General features: G+C 44.2%; 1 protein-coding gene across 1 annotated transcript; it reads left to right on the forward strand.

Moving 5' to 3' along the window:
- Positions 1-1,094: 1,094 nt before the first annotated feature.
- Positions 1,095-2,661, forward strand: Nkx2-8 (NK2 homeobox 8). Its single transcript, XM_050138767.1, has 2 exons — positions 1,095-1,242; positions 1,942-2,661. Exons 1-2 carry the CDS (start codon positions 1,095-1,097, stop codon positions 2,496-2,498), a joined length of 705 nt encoding a protein of 234 aa, XP_049994724.1. The 3' UTR covers positions 2,499-2,661.
- The last annotated feature ends 24,645 nt before the right edge of the window (positions 2,662-27,306 follow it).

The following is a 27,306-nucleotide window of genomic DNA, read 5'->3' on the forward strand; positions in this document are numbered from 1 at the left end:
ATTCTGATGCCAGGTAGGGCAGCTGTGCTGTGGTCGGTTACACTTGCTGCTTACACTGCCCCTTAGTATGCTGCTAGCTTGGAAAGTGGAACTGACTTGGAGGACATGGGGCTGAGAGGCAGAGACGATGTCAGAGTGGCGATGCCACGGAAGCCTGAAAGTTTACAGTAGGCCACTCTAGGAAACAATACTACTCGTGGGTCCTCGAATGGACCTAGTTCTAGGTTCATGGAACTCGGGCCACAGAGCCCCAGGCTCACGATCCATAGGGGCCAGGCCGGAACAGTGCGGCCTGGATTTTTGCTGTTTGTCTTTTGGCTTGGGGAGACAGGCATAGGTCCTGGGCGCTCCGGCAGTCTCCCAGCCCTTTCCGACGGTGTGTGGGGCACCGTGAGATGTGTGAGGAGACTCCTATGAGCTATAAAACCTTGCGCAAGATAACTAGAAAGACCAGACCACAGGCCACCCTCAGCTCTCTAAGGGGGTGCTACTAAAGAGGTGGGGGTAGCGAGTGTGCTCAGAAGTGTTGTAAATAACTTTCCATTCCAGCTAACAAGCTCCGGAATAAAACAAACAAAGAATAATAAGTCGTCTCCCATTTCCAGCGCTATCACCAGGACCAGGCACCATGTCAGCTCGGGAGGTGGAGGAAGTTGGGGCTCGGTGACTATGGTCACTGTTCGCCACCCAAGATGTTATTCACTGGTAACAATCCCCATTATCTGCCCCTACTTTGGTCTAATCAGACAATCGCTAATGCCAAGGGCTCCTTCCTGCGGCCTCTGGGAGGTAACCCGCGCAAAGGGGCGGGGGCGGGCTGGGCGGGACGGGGGCGGAGATGGCACCTTCCGGACTTGTCCGGGCTTCAGCACTCATTCAGGTACTTAACACCCTGGACACCCGGACCTCGGCTTTCAAAGCCCACCGAGTGGTGAGAGCCGTTTATATAAAGAGGGATTCCTCTGTAGAGGCGCTGGCATCTCTGAAGCCAGCGCATGGCGAGCGTCTCTCACTTCCACCCATAGGAGCTGCGTCCCCAGCTGCTCCTGGGTTCCTAGCCTGCCCTGTTCCCCGCCTACTTCCCCTCCTGGGCCATGGCCACCTCAGGACGCCTCGGCTTCACCGTGCGCAGCCTTTTGAATTTACCGGAGCAGGACGCGCAGCCCCGGGTGAGGAGCGAACCTCAGACGTGCGTTTCTCAAGCCGCTGCCTGGCTGGAGTCGGAGCACAGCCACTACCCCTGTGAGTGAGCCAGGACTGCGGTGGGGGACGGTGGGAGAACCCAGACAAGCCTCTGTCCGGTTCAGGGACCCGGAATGGAGATCCCAGCCCAGAGTCTGGCTTAGAGCAAACAGGAGGCTCTGTGGTCCTCAAACCGCCAGGTGGTGCATCCGTGCATCCTGAGAGAATAGCTCTGCACCTAGACTGCTGTGGGAGATGGGGTATTTGGTGTCTGGAGATTCCTAAGGGTCAGAATACTTAATACACCTTCCTCTGCCGGTTCTGATGGCGCAGGCCGGTAGGATTTGCTGAAGGAGGTAGAGGCAGGTGGACTGGAGTTCGAGGTCAGCCTGGACTACACCTTCCTCTGTGTCCCAGGGTTTTGCAAACCTTGGCAAAACAGAGGTGTCCAGTATTGATGACCCAGCTTGTGGGAAACTGGTCTGCCAACTAGGCTACTGTTGCGGCTCCTTTAGAAGGACCCCAAGGTGGTTTCTCTTGGGGCATCGTCTCAGGCGTGGTAATTACTATTTGTAGTATGGGTGAGATCATAGGGGTAGGAGATGTGGGTACCCAGATGTGAACCCAGCAAAAGAAAATGGTCTCATATCCCCGTGCAAGGAAGCTGGGGCTCCAGCTGGAGTCTCGGGTGGGAGGTAGGTCCCTGACAGTCGCACAGGCCAGCCTCTCACCAAACCGTGTCTGTTTTGTGGTTCCTAGCCTCAGATGAGAGCGGCCTGGAGACGAGCCCCGCAGAGCCGTCGCAGCTGGCTTCCTTCCGGCTGGCATCTCCAGGCTCCGACACGGAGAAGAGGAGGAAGCGGCGGGTGCTGTTCTCCAAGGCCCAGACCTTGGAATTGGAGCGGCGCTTCCGACAGCAGCGCTACCTGTCTGCGCCAGAGCGAGAACAGCTGGCTCGACTCCTGCGCCTCACACCCACGCAGGTCAAGATCTGGTTCCAGAACCATCGCTACAAGCTGAAGCGTGGGCGAGCGCCAGGGGCCGCCGAGTCGTCGGATCTGGCAGCACTAGCTCATCAGCACGCTGCTCCCAGCCTCCTGCACCGCGTGATGGTACCGGTGCTAGTGCACGACGGGCCACCGTGCAGCGGCAGGGGTGCGGGGACCGCTGCGGTGACCCAGGACAAGTGCAGCACACGCCCGGCCACCGCTTGCTCAATGCCAGGCTATGCTGCCTTCGGGCCAGGCTCGGCGCTAGGCCTCTTCCCTGCCTACCAGCACTTAGCACCCCCAACTCTGGTCTCCTGGAACTGGTGAGAGACTGACTGGAGTCACCCTGGACTTGGGACACTGCTGTTCAGCCGGTCTCAGTAAAGTTACAGCCAATGCCTGAAAGTGAGCAGGTTGGCCTTGAGGGAGCAAGCTCTTCCTGACTCCTGGATCCCTGGCAGGTCCCAATGAGCAGCCGCAAACACACACACACACACACACACACACACACACACACACACACAGCAGTCTTTCGGCAAGATTCACTGTTGTTCTCGCATGGCAAACCCCAAAACTAGATTTTATTTCTTGAGCCTTATTTGTATATTTTTAAATAGTGATTTGTATGAAGCAACTTATTTTTTAAAAGAAATAGAGTATTTTCCCCTTGATTTATGGGTGCTAGAATGTAATGTGAAGGTTTGGGTCCCTGGCGCTCCTGCCACTAAAGGAATGGGGATTGGTTTTCCTTGACTGGGGTTGGGAGAACCCGCGGGCTCCTAGCCCTTTACACTGGGGTTCACCACCGCTATGTTGTATGTCAGACTGAAGTCCCAACAAGGCTTTGGGAAGGAAAGGAAATGGACTTGGTCTGAGACAAATCTGGGGAGTGGGGTCTCTGCCCAAGAGGGAAACTGGTGATTCTTTAGGCTCCGGTTCAATGTGAATCCCGCCCTCCAGGGACTGTGGAGCACCAAGGAACTTGGAACCTACAGTCAAGCTCACGGTCTTCAATGTTCTGTCATCTCTTGCCTTCTCAAATGGCACCTGGTAGTGGTGGGACAGGATAGGAAGAGTAGTGAAGAAATAAAAATCAACACCCTGACTGGTGCTGGGCGCTACTTCCGAGCGGCCCTGGGAAAAGTGGAAGGCGGGGGAGATTTAGCAATGCCATGTTGGGGGAGTCAGCCGGTAGGAGTCCCTCAGCAGTGCCCACACTGAGGGATCACCTCTTTTCCACACCTCAGTTTGCACCTGCTCTTAGCCTGAGAGTTAAAGAGGGAGGGGCCTCCAGCGCAGGCAGTCGCTTTCCTGGAAGCAGCAAGCAGTGGTAACTCCTTATTTCTGGGTACCCACTTCAGAAAGAGACGTACCCCAGGAACATGGACAAGGCCCCTGCTGAGGTCTAAAGAACAGGCATTGGGCTTCTTAGGGGTCCTAGCTTTCTTGTCCAAAGAGGAAGAGGAGGAAGAGAGAATGTTGTCACCTGGGATGGGGGTGGACAGTATGTTTGGGCCTCAGCTGCCTGCCACCTTGTCTTCCATATGGATGCGGCTATCTTAGAAGAATCTCCATCCTTAAACCTTCTTTTGTGTTGGATATTGAAAAAGGCATTGTCAGGCCTAAAAAGGACCTAGACAAAATCCGCACTGTCTCAATTCAGATCTCTGTTTAATCAGTTTCTGGAAACAATGTAGTGGGTGTTAGGCCAGACAATAGCATCTTTTTAAACCTTGTGGCCTTCAGGAAGACAAAGGGCTTGAGTTTTATGGGCTTACAACTTCAATTAGAGCAGCGCCAATGTGCGTGGGAGATTATCAAATTTGTATCATAAAACCCCTTTCTGACGAATGATTAGTAGGGAAAGAGCCCCAACGTTGTAAGACATACATTGGGACCTAGCGGGAGCTTCCTGGCTAGAGTAGGCAGAGCAGATGTGAAAGGAAAAGATGAAGGGATTTCTGAGGATGGTCTGAGTAGGGATTGGTAGCAGTGGTCAGCTGGCTGTGCACTGGGCTCCTCTATGCTCTTCCTTTATGAACTGGTTGGGGGGGGGCGGAACCAAAGGCTTCCTTTCACTAGCTGGTGCCTAGGACAAGCTCCTTAACGTCCTCAGGAGAAAGTTAAGAAGAAAACGCCTCCTGCTTAGCCGAATGTGTGAAGTGGAGAGGGCCTATAAACGTGAGGTCCCCCGAACAATGTGGTTGTGTCTGTGGGGAGACTGAGAACCAGTAAGGTTTTGGGGGAAAGCGTATTTACAATCAAATTCATCATGGTCCTACACGATGAGCCAAATTAGAGTCACAGCAAGATGGTTAGAGTCACAGCGGGATGCTCCCAGTGTGAGCCAATTGTGCTCTGAGCGGGGAAGGGGACAGTGGTGTCGGCAGCCAGGGCACACACGGTTAGTTTTAGCTCTGCATTCTTTTACTGGTGACTGGAAAGGTCTTCCTTTAGAAATAAAAGACCTCGTGGGAAAGCACAAAATACACTCTCATCCCACCGACTCATTGTAGAGACTCGGGTTAGCATCTATGTTATGCTGTCCGAATCTACCATAAGATGGCAAACTGTCCAGTTTCCTTTGTGACCCAAAAGGTCAATCCTCCTCGGTTCTGACAAAAGCCAAATCGGAGTCCTGTGTCTGCCAACAGCTGTGAAAACAGTCAGGGACTCCCTCTCCAGGGCTAAGTGTTTCATTCCTGCCACTCGCCACCAACCTCGCACGGCAGATTCACACCCAGAAAACCGGTAGCGAAATTTGCTGTGTTTCCAGGTACATTCACAGCTAATCTCACAGAAACCTTAGACACACACACACACACATGCAGGCACGAATGCATGCACACACTAACGCAGACCAGGTTGATGAAGGGGCAAAACGTTGTGTTATAGATAAGAAACCAGCACAAAGTAATTACAGACCTGAAAGGCTCTACTATTGTCTTTAGCTTAACTCATATTTAGCCACCCTCCAAGCTTCCCTTCAGAGAACAATTGTCACCTTATATATATATCATGCAGCCACCATACACATGAACAGACTGCATGAGCAAGCTGGAAGCACTTCATACAGGCCAGGGTCACTCTAGAAGCTGCTTGGAGTCCAGCAACTTGTTAACACATATTAACATCCCTTGTATGCCAGTGGATAGACCAAGTTTTTTTTTTTTTCCATATAACACATTCAATCCTCAAGAGATAATACTGCCAGCCCCACTTCCATACGTGGAATCTTAAGGTCAAAGTAGTTAGTCTAGGGGTAAGTGGTAGGCTGAGACCTTTAGATCTCGGGGAGCGTGTGTGTATTATGTAAATGTGTACATGTAGGTATAAGGATGTTCAGTGTTTGTGTGTGCATGCAGAGGCCAGGGGTTGATGCTGAGTGTCATCTTCAATTGTTTCTACCTAGCTTTATGAGACAGAGTCTCTCACTGAACATGGAACTCCCTGATTCAACTAGATTTGGTGACAAGAAACCCCAGGAATCTCCCTGTAAACACTCATCCACAACAAGCAGCTTTAAAGGTTGAAGCATCTCCCCAGCCCTTGTGTCTAGATATTACACTTTTAATCACGTGATAGCAATTAGTTTGCAGTCTCAGTCTCTTTTGTTTTATGGTTTTCTTTTTTCACACCTTTTATTAAATTTATTTATTTACTAAAATAATACAAAAGGGAGTTGTTTTATGATTTTCATTCAACAGTCTTGTTTACCTTTCTCACAGATGTTTTCTTAAACACGTGTTCTCCCTTCCTTCCTTTCATTTTTTTTCTTTCTTTCTTTGGTTTTTCGAGACGGTGTTTCTCTGTGTAGCCCTGACTGTCCTGGAACTTGCTCTATAGGTTAGGTTGACCTAGAACTCAGAAATTCACTTACCTTTGTCTCCCAAGTACTGGAACTAAAGACGTGTGCCCCCCTCGCCACACCCAGCTAAAGATATATATTCTTCAGCATCTTTCTGCCTTTCTGTTTTGTGCCCACCCAGCCCCATCTCCCAAACCTCCAGTCTCTGTCTTTCCTCTGGGCTTGTCAGTGTTCATTCTTGTCTCGCGGTCAGTGACACACAGCTCTTGTGCAGGTCACAGTATCATCCCACCATTCTTCTTACCGTGACTATCATTCCACCATTCTTCTTCCAGCAAAACATCTGTTGACGCTGCCTTGACACCAATTGTATACTCGGTGTTCAGTGGAGTTGTTGCTGACTCCGAGAAACCTCCTTCAGTGGTTCCCAACCCCCATGCAGGATCCCTGTGGAGCTGTGTGTCTCTGACTTTCTTAGCCCTTTTCTAGGTCTCCAATTTAATCTTTATTATTAAATATCATCCTCTTCACGTTTCCTCGCTGTCGGTCCATTGTAAACATTTTCACTTCATCTCACTTAAATCTCTTCCTGGTGGAGATTGCAATTTTCACTTCAATTTTCTCTCCTTGTTGTTCAGGAGATCTTACATCTCAGCACATCTCTTGTCTGGCCAATTTAGCACTTTAGTATCTTAGGTAATGTGCTGCTGAAGGGTTAGAAGGAAGTTATTTGAGTCCAGGTTAACCTACACCTTCCCTTTTAACAATGGACTTTTAATGTTTATGATTCTCTTGCTTTGGCTGATACAATTCATTAGCCTTTCTGTCTCTCTTCCTAGCCCCTCTTTGTGAGTGTGTGTGTCTCTTTCTCTCCACACACACACACACACACAAAAAAAAAAAAACATTTTTGCCTTGTGAATAAGATACACAAACACGTGGCTATAGACTTGTAGATTGAATATTTTGTTAACTGTCTGTCTGCCACGGATGTTTCAGCGAACCAGCATATGCAAGTGGACAGTGGGTATAAATAACAGGCAGTCAAAGTTGCTTTTAGAGAAAGTAGGGCTACTACTATCTCCAGGCACAGCAACTTCTGCAGATGTGACTATCTCGTTTAGCCTTCAGAATCTGCCCGAGAAACTGCATTCCCCCAGGACTACTTATATTCCAAGCCATTCTGGAGGTAGAGACTTCTGAATGCCTCCTTAATTGTTTTCAGAATTCCAATTCTGTAACTGTTCACCCCGCCCCCTTTGATCCCACTGGGCACGTGCAGAATGACCAAAAAGTATTTAATATTCTCCTTTCCTCTTACCACTCCTATGGTTCAGTCTGTAAATTCACTGGAGAACTGAACAATGGTCCCTTCGATGCTAAACTACGTAGTGATGATTTATTTGGTCTTACAAGGAGACCACTGAACATTCCAATGTTCTTTCTACGCCTGCTCCGATCTGCACATTCAAGTTTAAGGGTTCTCGGGTTTTTCAGTATGTGTCCAGTACATAAGCTTTATGCTTATTCAGGAAAAGAAATCATTACGAATTAGAATCAGAAAGCAGTCTTCTCATTAATAACTTGCCTTATGGACCAACAACAACAAAAACCCTATAGGTCTTTTTCGAGATTGTGTAATTTCAAAAGCTGCTGCAGCCCCACAACACTTCAGTGGGTAGGGTGTGGCCAAAAGGACATCTGAGGGACTGGTCATGCTTAACTTCCTCCTGTATTCTGACTGGGTGGTCCTCTATAAGTAACAGGTTTTCAAATGCTTTTCTTCAGCTGAAAGCTCTGAATTGGGCTCTCTCTCTCTCTCTCTCTCTCTCTCTCTCTCTCTCTCTCTCTCTCTCTCTCTCTCTCTCTCTCTCTCCTTCTCTTAATACCAATTGCCCTGCCATTCTTCTTCTTCTTCTTCTTCTTTCTTCTGTTCCTCTTTCTCTAGCCTGGGGATTGGATAGGATATTTGGAAGAATTCTCTAGGAAGAAGAACGTAGGCTGTTTGTTTGCAAATTAAACTGTGACAAAGTGCCAAGAAAATCCACTCAGAGGGCCCTTGACTCTCACCTAAGACGCCGTCTTTCGGCTGCATCCTCCTCTGCAGCCTTGCTGAAGGATAGAGCATTAAGCAGCAATTCCTCCAGCCCTAAAGAAGTCGTCAGCTTAGGTTTAAATGATGACTTGGGAGGTAAAGTCTCAACCAGAGGCAACCCCGAATCACCCTAAGCTCTCGGGATCTGATGCAATCACATAAGCATCTGCACAGATACAACAAAATTCAGATGTAGAATATGAGACACAAAAATATGAGAAAAATATGAGACGGTGAGCAAAGAACCTGCTGCTTTTGGGGGGAACTGTCTTACTGCCTAATCATGGAAATTGACTCAGAGATCTGTCTGAATATAGCACCACTAGTGAGTTCCCTGCCAGGAACATTCCATATTGAAGTAAGAGGTAAAGAGGCAGTGTGGCTTTTCTTATTCTTTACATGTATGGGTGGAACATTACATAGGACCTGTCATCTTATTAATTTGGGGCTGTGTGTGGCAGAGAGTATTAACAAAACATAATAAATATCCTAGATTTTTTTCCAAAAGAAACTACAAATACCTTTCACCTCCTTGTTGAACCTATTGATTGAAAAAAAAAAAAGAAATGTATCCGCAGATAATTTATATATGCCTAGCAACAGGATGATCTCAACTTAATAATACATTTTAGAAATGAGTATGATGCATTGTGAATGGGTATGGGACGTTGGGAGTCTTTTCCTTAATGAGAAAATCACTGATCCATCATCCCACTAGTCACTTTGTTTTTCTCATTCTGAAGACGGCCACATTGTTTTTAACCTAAGATAACCCGGGAGCTCAGAAATGTACACACCGGCTGTGTTCCTAAGTCTGGGAGTCTCCACAATGGCATTTGGTTTCTCGTTGGCGGTACATGAATCGGAGACTCGGGTAAAATGCTGAAGTGTAGAGGGGAGATGTCATCTGTCTCATTGTAAACTACAACCACCAAGAGAAAAGGCTGGGGCCATGGTGACTTGGAAAGAAGGGTTCCCCTTTATTCCTCAGTTTGCTCTTCTCTGTAGGCTCAAGAGTCGTGGGCTGGGGATGGCTCTGTCCTTAACAAGGTAAAAACCAAACCAGGAGTCTAAAGACAAGAATGCTGAGAGAAGCTGCTGCTTCTTCTTCCTTGGCAGGAGTTTGAACAAGACTCCGAGGTTTCTGGGGGAGACGCAATAGGTGCGAAACAATTGTATCTCTGAAGGTTCCACAGCCGAAAACCCACAGCCTTGAAGTCTTAGCATATGATGAATTTGAAACTGAGCCTAGAATGCTTTCTGTTTACTTTCCAGACCTCTGGTGGGGGGTAAGCTGCAGTTGGTGCCGCTTTAACTTCTTTTCATAATTGCCATCACAGGGTGCTGCAGCCACTTGGTTTGTAGACTGCAGAGTGAGAATAAGAAAGTTGCTGGAACACAGGTCTCTGGACTCTGAGGAAGGAAGAGCACCTGATCACCCATCTTCTCAGCAACTAATGGTGCCTGGAGGCGGTGGCAGCTACAGGAGCTGCTTTATTCTGTGAAAGCACTCTCTTCTCACACAACCCCACAGCAACTACATGACTGGCCTCATTTAAGATGTCTCATTCCCAGCTGTGAAAATCAAGAAAATCATTTGTACAGTGAAGGAGGCCATCAACAAAATGCAATGACAACTTACAGGATAGAAGGAAGCATAAGAGGTGTGTGTGTGTGTGTGTGTGTGTGTGTGTGTGTGTGTGTGTGCGCGTGCGCGCACTATCCTAGATATGGGAGAAGCTCATACATCTCCATAGCTGAGCAACAGTAAAACAATAACAACAATAAACCCATCTAACAAAAGGATTTGAATTGCCATTCCAAAGCAAACACAGATGTTCAACCAGTGCGTGAAAAAGTACTCAGCATTACTAGCATCAGAGAAATGCAAATCAAAATCACAATAAAATATTAACCTATGCTTATTAGGATGTCGATTTATCAAAAAGAGAAAGGGAGGCAGAGGGATGCTTTGTGGGTGCTTTTCAAGCCTGACAACCTGAGTTTGTTCCCTGGGTTTTTACTTTCTACCATGTGTGATCTTATGCACAGTACAGTGTGCCTTCTGTCCCCTGTACCTACACTGTACTGTGCATAAGATCACACGCATACATAAACACATACACGTACACATACATGCATATGTACAAGCAAATGCACACACATTTCACATATATTGAAGAAGTCCTGCCTAGAATAAAACTGTATTATTTTAAACTTATTCTTGAAAGTTTAGAAGACGAGAATTAGGACAATTCAAGGGCAAATAACAATAATGTGAAGTACTGACCAATGTGAGTTTGCCAGTCTAGTTCTGAGACAAATCCAATATGTTCACATATTACACAGCGTGCAATACATGAACCCAAAGTCTGCTTTTTAATTTAGAGTCATGATTTGTTTCACCAAGCCTCATCTGGTGAAGTTTATTATGGATGATATAATATATCTGTTCTATTGAATATTTAAATGATATTCTTTGCAGTGGTGTCTACCTTCACCTATAGATCTCCACGAAATGCTCTTAAATATGGATTCCTGGCTGAAGCACATCCCCCACATCCTTTGATCCAACTCACTGGTTCTCCTGCCTTTAATTGTTCCCCAAACCTCTGATACCTCCACTTTCCTTCTTACCCAACTCAAGTTCTACATCAAATTGTTTGGACTTCCCTGTCTATACCCTTGACCTTATCACACTCCCTACTTCTTTGGGATTACTATCGTATTAAAACACCTATTAAATTTAGCTTTCTTGCCTCTCTGTCCCTGGCCTGAGGCAGTGGTGCATAACTGGAGAAAAAATAGGCAATTACATTGACTAGACTCACTGTCAATTTGTGACCACTAACTCAAGTTCCAAAGGATCCGATACTCCGTTAGCCCTCTCCAGGCACTGCACACATGTCACATAGAGTAAAAAAGTAAAAGAAACTTCTAAGTTCTTTTCTCAGTCACCACGACGGTTCTCCTTACCCCTCTCTTGATGAAGTAGGGTCTCAGGTTGTCAGGGCCATCCTCAAACCCATTATGTGGCCGAGGGAGACCTTGCCCTCTCCTGAGGCACATGCACCACGCCGGGCACTTCTGCTATCCTCAGAGACAGAGGAGAGCTGGAACAGTGGCCTTAACTGATTCACACCCCCAGGAGCACTGAGGTTGCAAACCCTTAACTTTTAGTCATGCTTGTGAGGTGCAGAGGTTCCTGTAAAGCAATTAGTTTACATTCACTTAAAAGTTAATGTCACGGAGTGTAATGACTCTTCAGATCCTTTGCCCACTGAAAAGCAGTTCCCTTTTTTATGATCCAATGAATAGTGTTTTATATATTCTGCCCAGAAGTCCTCTCTTCTGTGAGATGCGAGTTTTGCAATTACTTCCCCCAGTCACTTGATTTTTATTTTCTTTGTGACATCTTTCAAATAACATGAAATTTTAATTTTGATGAAGTCCACTGGATTGATAACCCCCTTTTTAATTTGAGCTTCTTGTATGCTAAGAAATCTTTATTAACCCAGGGTCATAAAGAGCTTTTTTTCCTGGAAGCTTTCTATGTTTATATCTTATATTTAGGTCTATAATTCATTCAATTAATTTTTGTTGGGAAACAAGACTTGAGATTAATTTCTTTCTCTTGACAAACCCAGTTGCCTCATCAGTGTCTCACTATCCTTTGTGTTCCCAGCTGTTGCCATGGAGAGCATCCCTTTGTTAAAAATGAACCCACTTTGATATCCCGTGCTTTTGTTAAACATGAACCGTGTATCCATGTAGATGTATTGCTAGAGCCTTGCTCTGCTCCTGTGATTGGCATGACTGCCTGTACTTTCACCAAATCACACCTCTCTGGTTGCTTTGGCTTTACAGAAAGATTTACAGAAAATCATAAAACTTTCTTTTCTAGAATTGTACCATGGATGCTCTGCTTACAAAGTACCATCTCCAATTAGTTTATCAGCTTGTCCGTTTAAGGATTTGGCTTGCAATTACTTGGAGTTTACAGCCTAACTTGGAAGAATTCTTTTTTTTTTTTACCCCTTGAGATAGGGTTTCTTTGTGTAATCCTGGCTGTTCTGGAACTCTATAAACCAGGCTGTGTTGATGGTCCAAGTGGACCCATGTCCAGGAGTGGTTGGTCAACATAACCACATGAACTCGAGGTCTTTTGTTATCTTTTTTGTTTCATTTTGGCACTTTTTGGCTTATTTGTTTTTGCTTGTTTGTTATGATTTTTGTTTTTGTAAGAGATTATTTTTGTTATTTTGGGTTTGTCCCTCTTTTTTTTTTAACATTCCTCCATTTTAGTTGGTGGGAGTAGGAATTCCTTTCAGTATTTTATTGCTGTAGGAATTCCTACCACCAGTAGCCTTTAAGTTACCCACCCACTTGGGCGTGGCCTCTTCTACCATTTATGCCGGATGTAAAGCATACATTCGGCCTCTTTTCCAGCTGCAGAATTTGGTTGCTATTTCCCCATTCCAGCAGAGGACTGTGATCTGTGAGTCTACCCCTAAATAAAAAACGCTCTATTATACTCAATTCTGAGCTAGTGTGGGATTTCTTTTAAGCATCCTTCTTCATTTTGTTCTGAACATCTTATACCCAGCTTTGGGAAATTTCCTCCAAAGATACTCAGTTTGGTCCTAAGCAAAGGATCCACTTTAGATCTCTGGGGCTTATTATCCAGGCAACAGGGTTCTCATATACATATTGCCCTGTCCTTTCTAGGGATGCCGATAGCCTCACACTTTGGTCTTCATCTCCTTAACCTAACAAAAGTGGTTTTGAGAATACCACAACCAGAAACTATACTGTGGCCCAAAATCCCAGCTGAAAACAGCAGCATAGAAGATGCCAAAGCTTGATTAACGTGTTTTCTTCTCAGCATTCAACCCTACACTGCTGTCAAATGTATGAAGACCATCATTTTCCCCAGTTCATCAAATCTTACAGTTGTTTATAAGTGAAGAATTCCTGATGCTGCTAATTCTTTCTGGTCAAAGACATCCCCAAAGTCCTCTGTGAACTTACTCCAACCATCCACCCCACCTCAAGACCACCACGATGGGACTGTTAACTCAATATACTCTCTTGTGTTTATGCAAATCCTGCTTTGGAAGCTAAATATCACAACCATGTTATAAACAACACAACATGGAGGAGCACTAAGTCAATCTGCTTAATAGATTACACCTAAGGAAAATTCGTTCTGAATTCTTAGACTTGTTAGGTAGTGTGAGGCTTACAAAGGTAAAAATATAACTTGTTTGAAACCATACACCGTGTCTTAATTACTGCTTTATTGCTGTGAAGAGACACCAAAACTAAGGCAGCTTATAAAAGAAAGCATTTATTTAGGGGTTTTGCTTGCAGTTTTGGAAGGTCAGTCTATTATCATTGTTGTAGAATATTATTTTAAAGTGTGTTACTTTTGCTTATGCTGTGGAACATTTATTTAATGATGTAAAGCTGTGTTGCTTTTGTTTATGCTGCACTTGTTTAATTCTGTGAAGCTGCGATTCTTTGCCTGCCTGAAACACCTGGTGGTCTAATAAAGAGTTGAACAGCCAATAGCTGATGGAGGAAGGTAATTGGTTAATTATAATAAGCCAACTGCTTGGCCTCATAGCTTAGAACATAGGTGGGTGGAATAAACAGAATAGGATGCTGGGCGGAAGAGGAAGTGAGGTCAGACTCTGCTCTGCTTTCAGACAGACCCGACAGCTCTGCTCTCTGGAGCAGAGACGCCATGCTCAGCTCTCCCAGGCAACTCCAACCCAGGATGGACATAGGCTAGAATCTTCCCGGTAAGCGCACCTTGGGGTGCTTACACACATCATTAGAAATGGGCTAGTCCAGGTGCGAGAATTAGCTTGTAAGGGCTAGAGTTCATGGGCCAAGCAGTTCTTAAATGAATACAGTTTGTGTGTTGTTATTTCGGGCATGAGCTAGCCAAGTGGCCGGGGTGTTGGGGACGCAGCCCCGCCGCCGCTCTTATTTCAACAGATGGCTGCCCAACGTGAGGATAACTGAATCCACAAAAAGCCTGAGAAAGCTTGGGAAAGAATGGAGTGAAGCATGTTTTCTTGGTAGCAGAAATTTCTTGGGTCTGTTCTGCTTGCTAGAGGCAAGCAAGCGCTCTCATCTAAGAGAGGCTTCCTGACTCAGCTTCAGCTGCAAAACCCTGCAGCTCATTAAGAGGTCCTGCCACGAAACACTTAAACGGTGTTGACGAAAAGCTGAACGCATGCTTTACGGTTATCAGCCGCAGCCCGAAAAAAGCTGTGCTGTTTAAAAATGCCAGCTTTCTGGGCCGTCCTGCCAGGGCAAACTCTGACTGAGGCAGGAGGGCCGACTACAGAGAGAGGACTTGAGTGTTGTCTGTTGTAGCTCGCTTGCTGGCAGGGACCTTGAAATGCCATAGAGTTGTGGCAGTAAACATGGCTACAACCAGTACCTCAGCCATGAGGCTGGAAAGATAAGGAATGGACTGGATCTTGCTGGCAAAGTCACGGCTTTAATCCTACCCATATTGCTCAGTAAATTAAAGATTCATTTGTTCAGAAAAAGAGAGATATATAGTAAAGAGAGATTCAAAGACAAAGAAAATTTTAAATGATGTACAGTGTTAAAAATGTATGCAGACTAAAAGTTAAAATTCTTAAAGTAAAAAAAAAGTAAGAAAAAGAGAAGTTGTGTGTGGTAATACACGCCTTTAATCCCAAAGCTTGGGAGGCAGAGGAAGCTTGACCTCTGTGACTTCAAGGTGTGGTAGCAAACACCTTTAATCCCAATGCCTGGGAGGCAGAGACAGGCCGATCTCTGAGAGTTCAAGTAGAGCCTGGTTTACAGAGTTATTCCAGGTCAAAGAGAAACAGAGAATATAAAATAAAAGTAAAAATAAACTTAATAGAGGTTAAAATAAAGCGTACAAAGATGGAAAATACACAGAGAATCTTGATACTGTATACTATTATGCTCTCTTTGAATTGTTTGAATGCTGAGGAAGGAGCAACAGATGCTAAAAGATATTTGTTTATAAATGCTGCTGAACTAATCAATCGTAGAGATTTTGATGCCTTGACTTTGAAATTTGGATCTAAGGACATGATGCTTTCGAAAGGAGTTTCCTATTTTGTTTTTACAGAGGATGAGACCCTGTTCATTTCTTCTATTCCGATATGGTATGATGGACCACGCCCTCCTGAATGGTTGCTGTGAATACCTTCAGAAAATTGCTTCACTCAACAGCCAACTGAGATGAAACTAGCACACAGGTTATACCATGAAAGATCTAATTAATGACGCCCCCATTCAGCAGGATGCAGTTTGGAGAGAAAAAACTGCGCCCAAATTCCCAAATATTGTTTATAAATGTTCTTTTACATTTAAAGGGGGAGATGATATAGGTATGAATAATTTACATTGATATGGATTTTGCTTTAGTGATTTAAATTTAAGGTCAATTTTGTAATGTATATATGTTGTTAATGAATAATCATTAATAATAGTTAAGTTTGTAGTTATGTTAGTTAAGATTTTCTAGATGTACATAGATATATTTTAGATAGGCATTCTTCATATTTTTCAAAGATTATAGAATATGGCATTTTAAATGTTTTAATAACTTAGGACTTTTTCATGACAATGAGACACTCTGCTCCTGGCAGCACCAATCTACTTCAAGAGGAAGATGGGCATCGAAGAGGAACCTTATGGAGTTTGATAGCCATTTAGGCAAGAAACTGCTCTTGCCTGGACTATTGCATAAACTGGACACAGAGAACCCGCAGAGAGAGGACTGCTGAACTTGCCTAAAGGTGAGATGATCTTTCGGGGTTCCTGCTTCATGAAAGAGTCTGCGAGACATTCTTCAGGACAAGCAGATAGTGACTGCCTTTGAAATTGCCTGCTTTGTGGAAATGTCTGCTGGAAACTATGGGCCTGTAGGCTGAAGATGGATGCCCCAACGGTACAGAGGAACTTTGGGTGACTATCCAGGCAGCGAGATGTCTCTGTCATTTCTAGAGCTTTGGATTTCTTGTTTGCTTGGGTAATATTGTATCTTTCTGGACTCTTTGATGGAGTTAAGAATAGTTAGTTATAGTTATAGTTTTCCTTAGTTATGATATAGATTATTGTAATTTTATTTGATAAATTGTTTTGTTATATGTAATTTTGCTAAGTTAAGTTAAAGCCTTCCTTTTTTTGTTTAAACAGAAAAAGGGGAAATGATGGAGGAAGGTCATTGGTTAATTATAATAAACCAACTGCTTGGCCTCATAGCTTAGAACATAGATGGGAGGAGTAAACAGAATAGAATTCTGGGCGGAAGAGGAAGTGAGGTCAGACTCTGCTCTGCTTCCAGGAGGGACTGGACAGCTCTGCTCTCTGGAGCAGAGACACCATGCTCTGCTCTCCCAGGCAGCTCCAACCCACGATGGACTTAGGCTAGAATCTTCCCAGTAAGCGCACCTTGGGGTGCTTACACACATTAATAGAAATGGGCTAGTCCAGGTGCGAGAGTTAGCCTAGAAGAGGCTAGGTAGAAATGGGTCAAGCAGTTAAATGAATACAGTTTGTGTGTTGTTATTTCGGGCATGAGCTAGCAGGCAGCTGGGGTGCTGGGGACGCAGCCCTGCCGCTCCTATTTCAACACCTGTATGTATGTGTGCTTGCCTATGTGCATTTGTGTGTGAGTGTGTGTGCCTATGTGCACGTGTGTGTGTGCCCGCATGCATGTATGTGTGCCTGCATGTATGTATTTGTGTATTTGTGTGTGTGGCTGGATGCCTGTGTGTGTGTGTACCTGTGTGCAGTGTGTTTGTGCCTGCATGCCTGTGTGCATGTATGTATTAATGTGGGGGTGTGTGCCTGCCTGCCTGCACGTGTGTGTGTGTGTGTGTGTGTGCATGTTGTCTGCCTGCCTGCATGTGTGTGTCTGGTGTGTGTGTGTGTGTGTGTGTGTGCATGTGTGTGTACAATCTATGCAGGTGTCAGTCCTCAGGTGCTCTCCACTTTCTGTTTGAGAAAGAATCTCTCTTCAGCCCAGATCTCTATTACAGAAGCCAGGCTAGCTGACCATGGGCCTAGAAGGATGCACTTGTCTCTGTCTCTCACTGTCCGTCCCTGGGAGTGCAGGTTAAGTACCATCCCACCTGGCATTTTTACATGAATTATGGGAATCCAAATCCAGGCTCTTATGCTTGCCATGCAAATGCTTTGCCAACAGAGTCATATCCCAAGCCCTTCAGCACATTGTGATGGAGTGCTGGTCCAGAAAATTGGCCTCAAATTGCAGCAGGGTATATTAGGAGATATTTCCATCAGGAAAAGTGGTGCTGTGATCGTGGTAACCGAGACAAGCTTTGCTTTTTCTGTTCCTTTTACTCTTCCTTTCCCCAGTTCTCTTTTATACATAAGTATACACCACCAGGCCACTTTACATCGTGTTTATTTAAAAGCAGTTTCCTATTCACCAGCTACTGTCAGTCTCCCAGGCAAGTCTGGCTATTAAATGGCAGATTTTTAGCCCCTTCTTGTAGTTCCTTTTATATAAGAAGGAGATCCTACACTTCTAAAAGTTTCCTTTTTTTACAGCTTTCTCAGTACTGTGTTGTTTTTTTTTTAATTTTAATGACCAGAAGACATTTCAGAAATTGTGAAATTCACTAGTGATAACACTAAATCATCCCAAAATTGTCCCACTGGCACGCCTGCCTTCTAGGGATGTATTAGGAACAATATGTGTGTGGGGGGGGGGTCAGAACTGAGAGGAGGGTGGGCATAGTGTTCTTCCCTAATGAAAACAGAATTTAGGAAAATCTCATAGAACTGTCATTATCTGCCCTCAAATCTCCAACACCTGCCTGAGGGAGCCTGGATGGATGTCAAGACAAGGGCAGATTCCAAAATTAAAAAAGAGAAAACTAGTCATGACTATTGTATATGATCAGAAGGACACAAACAGTCATTTAAGTGCTAAGCGCTAGCCAATCCCTTCTCCTAGAGACAAACTCTACACCAGTTCTGAAACAAGGAAAACTGGGTTCAGGTACAGGCTTTGCAACTTTCTGCCCTGTGACCTTTAAGATCATAGAAGTGAGCTGAGAGTTAAACATGGTGGTACATGCAAGTTGTTGTCCTAACTAGTAGGGTTTTAAGTGTGTGTACATTTCTCTCACTCCCTTCCCTGGGGCAGATCTTTATTTATCTTTTTCAATGTTTCATTTATTTTGTTTTGAGGCACTGGAGGTGGTACCCAGAGTCTCCTATGATTTTTTTTCTAGCGCCAGAATGCAGTTTGATGAAGATTGTTGATGAAAAATCAGACGTCCTGGACAGCGCTCCGTCCCTCCTTGACTTCTGCGCCGCTGTTTGCTTCAACCTCTAGAGGGCAGCATGCCATCAAAGAAACTCACCTGAGGCCCAATTAGAATCCCTTTAAATGACCAGTTGCCTGAAGTTGTTTCTTAGGAAAAGCAGGGTGGAGTGGTGATGAGGGTGTGGAAAATCCCAGTAAGATACACTACCAAAATTTAAGCAACCATTATCTATCTAAAGATTATTAAGTATTAGGTTATTTTGAGCCGATCCGATGGGAAATGAAGAAATCTGACAAATACGGATGGCTACCTGCAGGACGGAAGTCAGCTCAGGAAGAAGTACGTGATTTCTCGACAGGGTTCCTTCTTCAAAAGTGACTTCCAGTTGTGACCTCATCTCTCTAGACTTTTGGACCAGGAATAGAAGCCCCGCTCTTCCTCCTTTCATCCGAGCTACTTCCTTCTCTTTATTCTTGGCTCATGTTGGTGTGGGCGTGTGACATCCCCTGCGTTTGCGATCATCATTGTTTCATTGTTTCTAACGGTAATGTCACTTCCTTCACCGAACCCTGGTGTAACCTGTTCACACCGAACAGAGCAGACAGAGACCTTAGCCGCGGTCAGATCAGAGGAAAGCTCTGGCACACAGGCTTCCAGACCTACCCACCCCTGCACCGCCTGGGCTCACGTCAGAGTTCTGCTCTCCAGGACCTTCAGGAGGGCAGTCTAGGCTCCTCCACCAGCCACAGCCTGTGATTCTATATATGCAAAATGAAGAAGGTTGCCAAGTGCTCCCCCGCCCCACCCCTGCCTCCTAGAAATGCAGATGGGGATTACTAGGCTCTTTGATGCCAAGAGCATCTTGGAGAAAACAGAAGACGATTTCAGCTATTCAGAGCCACACCTTTGAAGTCCCCCACAGCAACTCTGGTTGACTTGGATATCTCGTGACTCCTTCTCATTCTCAAAAGATGTCTAAGATTGTTCAAGGGAAAAGAGCTCTCACTTACATATGGGATGTTGTCAAACAGGACACTAGAGGGATTTTTTTTTTCTAATGAAAAACAACCCTTCCAATATTGAAAGACAGTATCCATTAATTCAACCGAACATTATTTTCATAAGCAAATATGTTTGAAAAATTAGCAAGCCAATGCATACAGAAATCACCGACATTGAAAGCCGCGACTGGCAGGTATGATAACATGTTTCCTGCTAACTAGTTTCCGTGTCTTTAGAAGTGAATTTCTGGCTGCCAGTGTTTATGTCACAGATGGTCCCCTCACCTGCTTCATTAGGGCCTGTTTAGAATACAGTTCTAATGTAGGTTTTATTCCACGTAAAGCCACCTAGAGATAATTTTAAATGATCAGATCGACTAACAAACACGTAATCAAGAAGCTCTTAAAATTTTATTAAAATTCAGGTCTCTCACCATTAGCAAACCTGCTTCATTAACATATTAATAGATAATGTTCCTGCTCATAATTAGCGTGTATTTTCTCGGCATCATTGTGGTTGAAAGAATTCAGGTGGGGTTGTGTAAAGTTTTTTTTTCCCCCTCCTGCTAACAAAGCACCTGGGACCACAACTGACGCCTCTGACCACAGTGTGCATTTTCATCTGCTCCCCTCTCTCCACACTTCCCTTCGGAAGCTCAGTCCTGTGACTGATTTCTCCCATAGGCAGCCCACTACCAATACCAGTAAGCGCTGAAAGAGATGGCGGCCTGGCCACTGGCTGAAGACGGAAGCCTGCCTGCAAGAGAAACTCCAGGCTCAAAAAAAAAAAAAAAATTCTTATCTAGAATTTGAGAAAAGCAGCCATATAAAGAAACTTAGCCTCTTTTTCTTTAATAATAATAGTTTCAAAGTTCCAGGTCTTCAAATTTTGTGTTCTAGAACAGAGGTAAGAAGAGTGGCGTCCCCGTCGAGGAGGGGCGTCTTACAGGGAGAAGCGATTATTTGTGTTCCCATAGCCACAAAGCTTGGAATGAAGTCCTGGTGCTGTTTGAAATATTCTAGTTGAAGGAATGCACTAGCCGTGGCTCGTCAACAATTTAGAATAAGGTTGACATCATCCTTAAAGGGCCCAAACAAATAAAATAGAAAATTATGTTTACATTAAAACTAGACATTGTCTTCTCGCATGGCCTTCTAAAGAATTAAGCTTTTCTGTTCCATCACAGCCTCTCTGAAGATGAGGTTCCTGTGACTTTGAAGTTCACCTGACGTTCAGCAGGCGCTGCCGTAGTGATCCAGGTGCGCAGGAACGTATGACGTAGGCCAGAGGTCGGCTTTGCAAGTGAGGGGCTTGCACTATGGCTCTGCACTTGGGGTTCTGGTCTCAGCGTCTTAGGTCTTTAGAGGACATCTGGACCCACCCTTATTTTACCCAGAAGCAGGTTCAGGCCCAGAGAATTTAGCAACTTTCTCCAGCTACAGTTTTGCTGCTCAGGAGCACAGCTGAGCACAATATCAGGACCTTCTAGGACGTTTTTTTTCTCTTTTGGCCACATTTTCACTCTTGAAATTTTCCACTCTTGGTTCTCTCAATAAATTAAGAGGAGGACTAGGTTTGGTGGCTCATGCCTTTGATACCAGCACATGCAAAAGCAGAGGCAAGTAGAACTCTGTTGAGTTCGAGGTCAGCCTGGCTTACATAGCAATTTCCAGGTCAGTGAGAACTATACCATGAGGCCTTGTCTCAAAAAGGATGATAGCTATGAGTTGAGTTATTGGAACAAAATAGCACAACATGCTGATTCTGAGACATAGTAAGTTGGATGCAACATGGAGGCCGTTTGCATCTCCTGACCAGGATACCGTGCAGATAAACGGGTGACCCGAACACAATGCTAGGGACCCAGTTTTCTTTCCTAACACTGTGCTCCCAATCTGTTCCCACACCTATGACTTAAGCGCACAACACTCAGCGAAGCGTACTCTCCTTTTGCCGTGATAAATGTAGTAGTAGATGTGTGTACTGTCCAGCGTGGAGTCCAGGAGCCACATGAGGCTACTGAGCGCTTAAACTGTAGTAAGGCAACTGGGGAACTAAATTTTTATTTCATTTGATTTCAATAAAATTTAGGCAGTGGCTATGCCATGGGATGGCACAGATTTAACATATTCTGGAGAAGAGAATCAGTTATCAGTGAGCTAGAGACCTCTGGCGGATGGGAAGTGTGACCTACAAGACACAGAGCACAGCTCAGATGAGGAGAGTGACTCATTTTAAAAGACACAGTCTTTTCTAAATTGCTTACATCTTTTAACGCTAGCACCACTCAGGATGTGCTGGGGAAATTCTCTATATAGCAAGGGATGAAATACTGAAGAATGTCAAGACTAGTTGTGCTGGCTGGCGGGCGTTGGGTGATACCAAGTTCTTACCGGGCTATTAGCAGGACGCGGGAAAGAACAACTGACTAAAAATTGTTGCATTTTGATCTTCACATGAACAGTAGAATACAGGAATTCTCGAGACAGACAATGGATCATTCTTCGGGTCTGGAGATAGTCTCCGCACGTGTCCTACCAAACTAAGAAATGAGAGTGTAGGCTGACTGAAGTCTGTGCTGGAATTCAAGTCATACATAGGCTGCTTGGCCATCTAGCTAGAAAGTGTGCCAAAGCAGTTTGCGCTTCCTGTCGCCTTTCTGAATTACGGTACATTTGAATTCTTGTGCTGAGTTAAAGTGATGAGATGCGGCCCTCTTATTGCTTGTACAATGTTTCCCTTAAGTGACTCTTGCTGGTGAATTTGTATTTCTGACACTGTCACCTCCCACATGGCTCCTTGCCTTCTTTTACTATCAAAACCACAATCGTTCAAAACACAGTCCTCACACACACACTCTCTCCAGGGAGTGTGAGGGCTCCTGTTTTTTCACTAGCTGGGAATCTCATGAGCTACACCCCCAGTCCTTTGAATTTTTTTTTTTTTTTTGAATTTTCGAGACAGGGTTTCTCCGTAGCTTTTGGTTTCTGTCCTGGAACTAGCTCTTGTAGACCAGGCTGGCCTCGAACTCACAGAGATCCGCCTGCCTCTGCCTCCCGCGTGCTGGGATTAAAGGCGTGCGCCACCACCGCCCGGCAGTCCTTTGAATTTTATTTTGAGAGAGAGAGAGAGAGAGAGAGAGAGAGAGAGAGAGAGAGAGAGAGAGAGAGAGAGAGATTTCGTTTCTACTTCTGGCTGATCATGAGTTTGCAGTCCTCCTTCCAGATGTAATGCCAGCACACCGGATTTTATTAGGGGTCGGGGATCGCATATGCTAGGCAAGCACTCTACCCATTCAGCTATGCCCCTAGTTCCACGCTCTTTAAATAAGATGGTTTGATTTTCTTCTTGATATGAGAAGTCACTCTCCATCGTATATCTACACCTTTCTGGAAGAGATGGAGTTGGCACTAGTCCCCTTATGTCCCGCTGAAGCGGCTAAGATAGCCAGCGCTACCTTGTCCTGACTCCATTTTGTCTGCATAGACACTTCTCAGCCTTGTTGCCCGAAACAGTCACATCTGCCTTGACAACACAGTTGAGGATTTTCATGATCCGGACCATGTGTTAACCAAACTAATTAACGTTTATGCAAACTTCAACTAAAATAACTGGAGAAGGTGTAAGTCAAGCCTAATCGTCAGGTGTCTCAAATAACTACTATGTTCTGTTAAAACAAAGGTAGCAAGGTTACCCTGACCCTCATCTGACATTGGCGTCATTGTTAGTTTTGCCTTTATTTATTTTTGTTATTATTATTATTACTGTTGCTGTTCTTTTTAAGACAGGGTCTCTACATAGAGGCCTGCCTGTCCTGGGACTCACTGTGCAGACCGGGCTGGCCTGGAACTCTGCCTCTCTCTGTGCTCCCAGTGCCGGAATGAAAGATGTGCACCTCCACACTCGGTGTTTTTGCCTTTTAAAGATCGCTTCAGCACCAAGATACTTGGAGAGAAGAGCCTGCTCCTGATCACTGGCTAACAAAACACTCATATACTTTTCCTTGATAGCATGGTTGTCTGTATCTTTAGTGCACGGATTTATTGCCCTGTCTATATAAAGGATTCAAATTTTACAATCTATACATTAAAAGAAAAACATTGAAATTGAGAGTTTTCCATGATTTGTTGATAATTAATTTAAAAGATTAAGCTGGATGAACTTTAAATACTCTGCAAGACATGAAAAGAGATATACTTTCATCATATTCTATAAAGATATCTCATATCAACCCACACAGGACTATTTAAACTATTCGTTTCTTTCTTCTAAAGAATGAATTTAGTTTAATTGTGTGGATCGTGATGCCTCTGTGTGGACAGTGTACCGAAGTGCTGATGTTCAGAGGCCTGAGACGTTCGGTTCCCTTAGAACTGGAGACACAGGCTGCTGTGAGCCTCCTGATGTGAGTGTGGGGAACTGAGCCTGGTAGCTCTGCAGGAACCATGTGCACTCAAAGCCTCTGAGCCTTCTCTCCAGACCCTGCTCCTTCCGTACTAATTTACATGATGTCACATTCACCATATAAACCTGGAACAACTGCTGGATTTGCTAATGAGTTTATCTGTCTCTCCCAGTCATGTGTTATCATCTTATCTGAGGTGGGGGGTCACCATAGCATTATAGTAGGGTACACACCTGAAACACATCGTGCCCTTTTCAAATGTCTTTTGTGGTAATGGAAAGAATATGTATTTCAGTTGCAAGAAAACCCTGTTGGAGTTTTGAGAGGAACTAAATTAGATGTGTATTTCAATTAGGAGAGAACGTGACCTTTGAACCATCTTCATGTCTAAGAGGCATATGTCTTTCCAATGGTTTATGCCCTTTAATAAGAAACGATGATTACTATCTATAACTTCTGTTTATCTTTGTATACACATGTGTTAGTTCATAGATGAGTATTGTTTAGTAATATGTTTAAGCAAAAGAAGTGGAAAATGAGTTGAAAACCATATTGTCATCTTTTGGAACCAATATAGTCTGGAATAGGTAGCAATACCAACAGATGGCAAGGTATTTGTATATCCTTGGTTCTGTAAATTGAATGACTCTAAGTTAATATAATGTACTTATGACAAGGAAGACAATAATAACAGAAAAAATGTGTTTTCAAACATAGCTTTTCCTGTGTTCAAGAGAGCAAAGGATGATCTCACTATCGAGAAAAATCAAGGATAACATCTTCACTACAATGTTCTCAGAGTAAGTGTAAATGCCAGTCAAGAAAAAAAAAGCACACAGAGGCAGGAAGGAACATTGAACAGGAAGGAAGACAGCGTTCTAGGTTGAAAAGTTCTCATCAACTTACTGGGATGGCTTGGAGCTGTGCCAAGAAGCTGCTGCAGAAGCAAGCAAAGCACTCTGCTAGAATCACCCAGGACTCCAGGAGACTAAATATCAGCACTGGAGCACCACAAGTTGGAATTTAGATTTTGTTTTCTTTTGGTTTGGTTTTGTTTTTTCAAGACAGGATCTCATATGTAGCCCTGACTGTCCTGGAACTCACTCTGTAGACCAGGCTGGCCTCAAACTCAGAGATCTACCTGCCTCTGCCTCCCAAGTGCCAGGATTAAAGGTGTGCACCACCAAAACTAGCTGACTTCAGGTTAATTTTTAAGACTTTATTTTAAATCAGTATTTTAAAGAGATATGTAAATTCTCATTTATATCATTTATATAAAATGTTCAAAGTGGTCACTTCCTATGCTGTTAGTCCATGGTGTTTGCTGGAAAGAGAGCAAACACAGCCAGGAAAGGTCTAGAAGGGGTTGGGAGAACACACACACACACATATTTGTGGTTTGCAAAACATATTAAAAGGCTTTTCTTAAAACTTTTAACAGCAGGTATTAAAATTTTAAACATCCCCTCACAGTAAAGAAAGGACCTTACCTACTCACGCAATGTTAGTTTGCCCAACATCACCTACTCTCCCTGGCAGCTGTGAGCCCCGACGTGGGTGCCGCACACAGAATCTGGGTCCTCTGCAAGAACAGAAAGTGCTCTTAACCACTGAGTCTCCTCTCCAGCCCTTAGGCTCATCAGGTAAGAACCCTGGCTGCTCTGCCAAAGGACCCGAGTTCTATTCCTAGCACTCATGTGGTGGCTCAACAACCAAAACTCGAGTTCCACGCAATCTAAAGCCCTCTTACTGTAGGCGGAGACTGCTTGTTCATTTCCCAGCCACCCAGACCTGAATAATGACACAGAAACTATGTTCATCACATACACAGGGGAATCCCACATCATCTTATGGCCTCCATTGGCACCAGGCATGCACATGGTGCACAGACATACATGCAAGCAAACCACTTATATACATTAAATAAATAAACAAACAAATAAACACTTAAAAATGCGATGTTAAGACAAGGCTTCAGAACACCAAATTCTAAATGTGGAGCCCTGAGCAGGGGCTGTGAGTCCGTGCTGGTGGCAAGCTCTTGAAGTCTGTGCTGGTGAGCTAAAGCCGGGCCCCTGTGCCAGCCTCACGCCATCGCCAGCTCTAGGGAGTACTTCCCAGTGCTTTTCACCTGGCGACCTGACTCTACCGTGTGCTACTTGTTTTCTCTGGAGTAAGAACATCTCATATACGGTTGGGTTGGGAATGTTTGCTGTTTGCCAGGGCTTGGATTTATAATATAGCAGAACAATCCTGGGGTAGTTACAGGACCCCGGTTACAATTTGTCTTCGGGATACATAAAGATACAAGCAAACACACTGGCTTCAGTGTTGTTTTAAGTTCAGAAACACCCGGACTCCTGATTATTTATACTGTCCCAGATTAAGTAAATACAGGCAAAGTCAATTGTATTTGTTTCCCCCAAAACATATATCCTATATCCTATGCTGTGTACCTATAATTGAATATCGAAATATCTTTTTTGTTTGGATGGTCATCCATGTGATGATATAAAACCCACATATTGCATAATTCAATTTTTATGAAATGCCAAGATTTATAGAGAAAAAGTAAATTAACACTTGAATAGGCCTGAGCGTTGGAAATGGAGATTAAACTCAAATAGATATTGGGGTTTTGTGGTTTTGGTTTTTGTTTGAAATGATGGAGATGTTCTAAAAATTGGACTGCTTTGATGGCTGACTGCACAGCCCTAAAAATAAGCCAAGGCTACTGAATTATGTATATGTAATGAGAAAAAGTGTGTAAATTGAAGATAAATGCAGTGGTTTAAGTAGTCAGTTGTCACACACATTCAAGTCCAGCATCTTTCTTTGTTTCTCACTTTTCTTCCTTTTGACCACTTCTAAAAACCCTTCTAGGGAGGATTTTAAAGTTCACATGGTCACTTTGGAACCAATAATATTAAAAGTTTTGTTTTGAAAGCACATAAATAAACACAGTTAAGAATATGAGAGACAATGATGATTATTAAATTATGGGTAGTTTTATGGACTCTTTCTTAATTTCTTTAGCATAATAATGCTCCTAGTAAATTGTAAATCTCTGTGTATGAGAAAAAAATTGGTGAAAAAATATCCAAGCAGAATGTCTTAGTTCATTTTTTGATGTTTTCACATAATACCTGAGACTGAATAATTGTAAGAAAAAGATTTTTTTATTACCAAGGTAAGAAGGTTCATCTCTAGTTAGGGTCTTCATATCATGTAATTCGAATGTGTAGGACAGAAAAGAGATCAAGAATGAGCAATGGAGAGAGAGAGAGAGAGAGAGAGAGAGAGACAGAGAGAGACAGAGAGAGACAGAGAGACAGAGAGACAGAGAGACAGAGAGACACAGAGAGACAGAGAGACAGAGAGAGACAGAGAAAGAGAGAACAAAGGGGCCAAACTCATCCTTTTATTAGGTACTAATCTGTGATAGCTAACAAGCCCCCAAGCCCACTCTGAGAGACAGTGGCAGTGCTCCATCCATAAGG

This window comes from Alexandromys fortis, unplaced genomic scaffold, assembly GCF_014885135.2.
Source record: "Alexandromys fortis isolate MF-2015 unplaced genomic scaffold, M_Fortis_MF-2015_v1.1 scaffold_35, whole genome shotgun sequence".
NCBI lineage: Eukaryota > Metazoa > Chordata > Mammalia > Rodentia > Cricetidae > Alexandromys > Alexandromys fortis.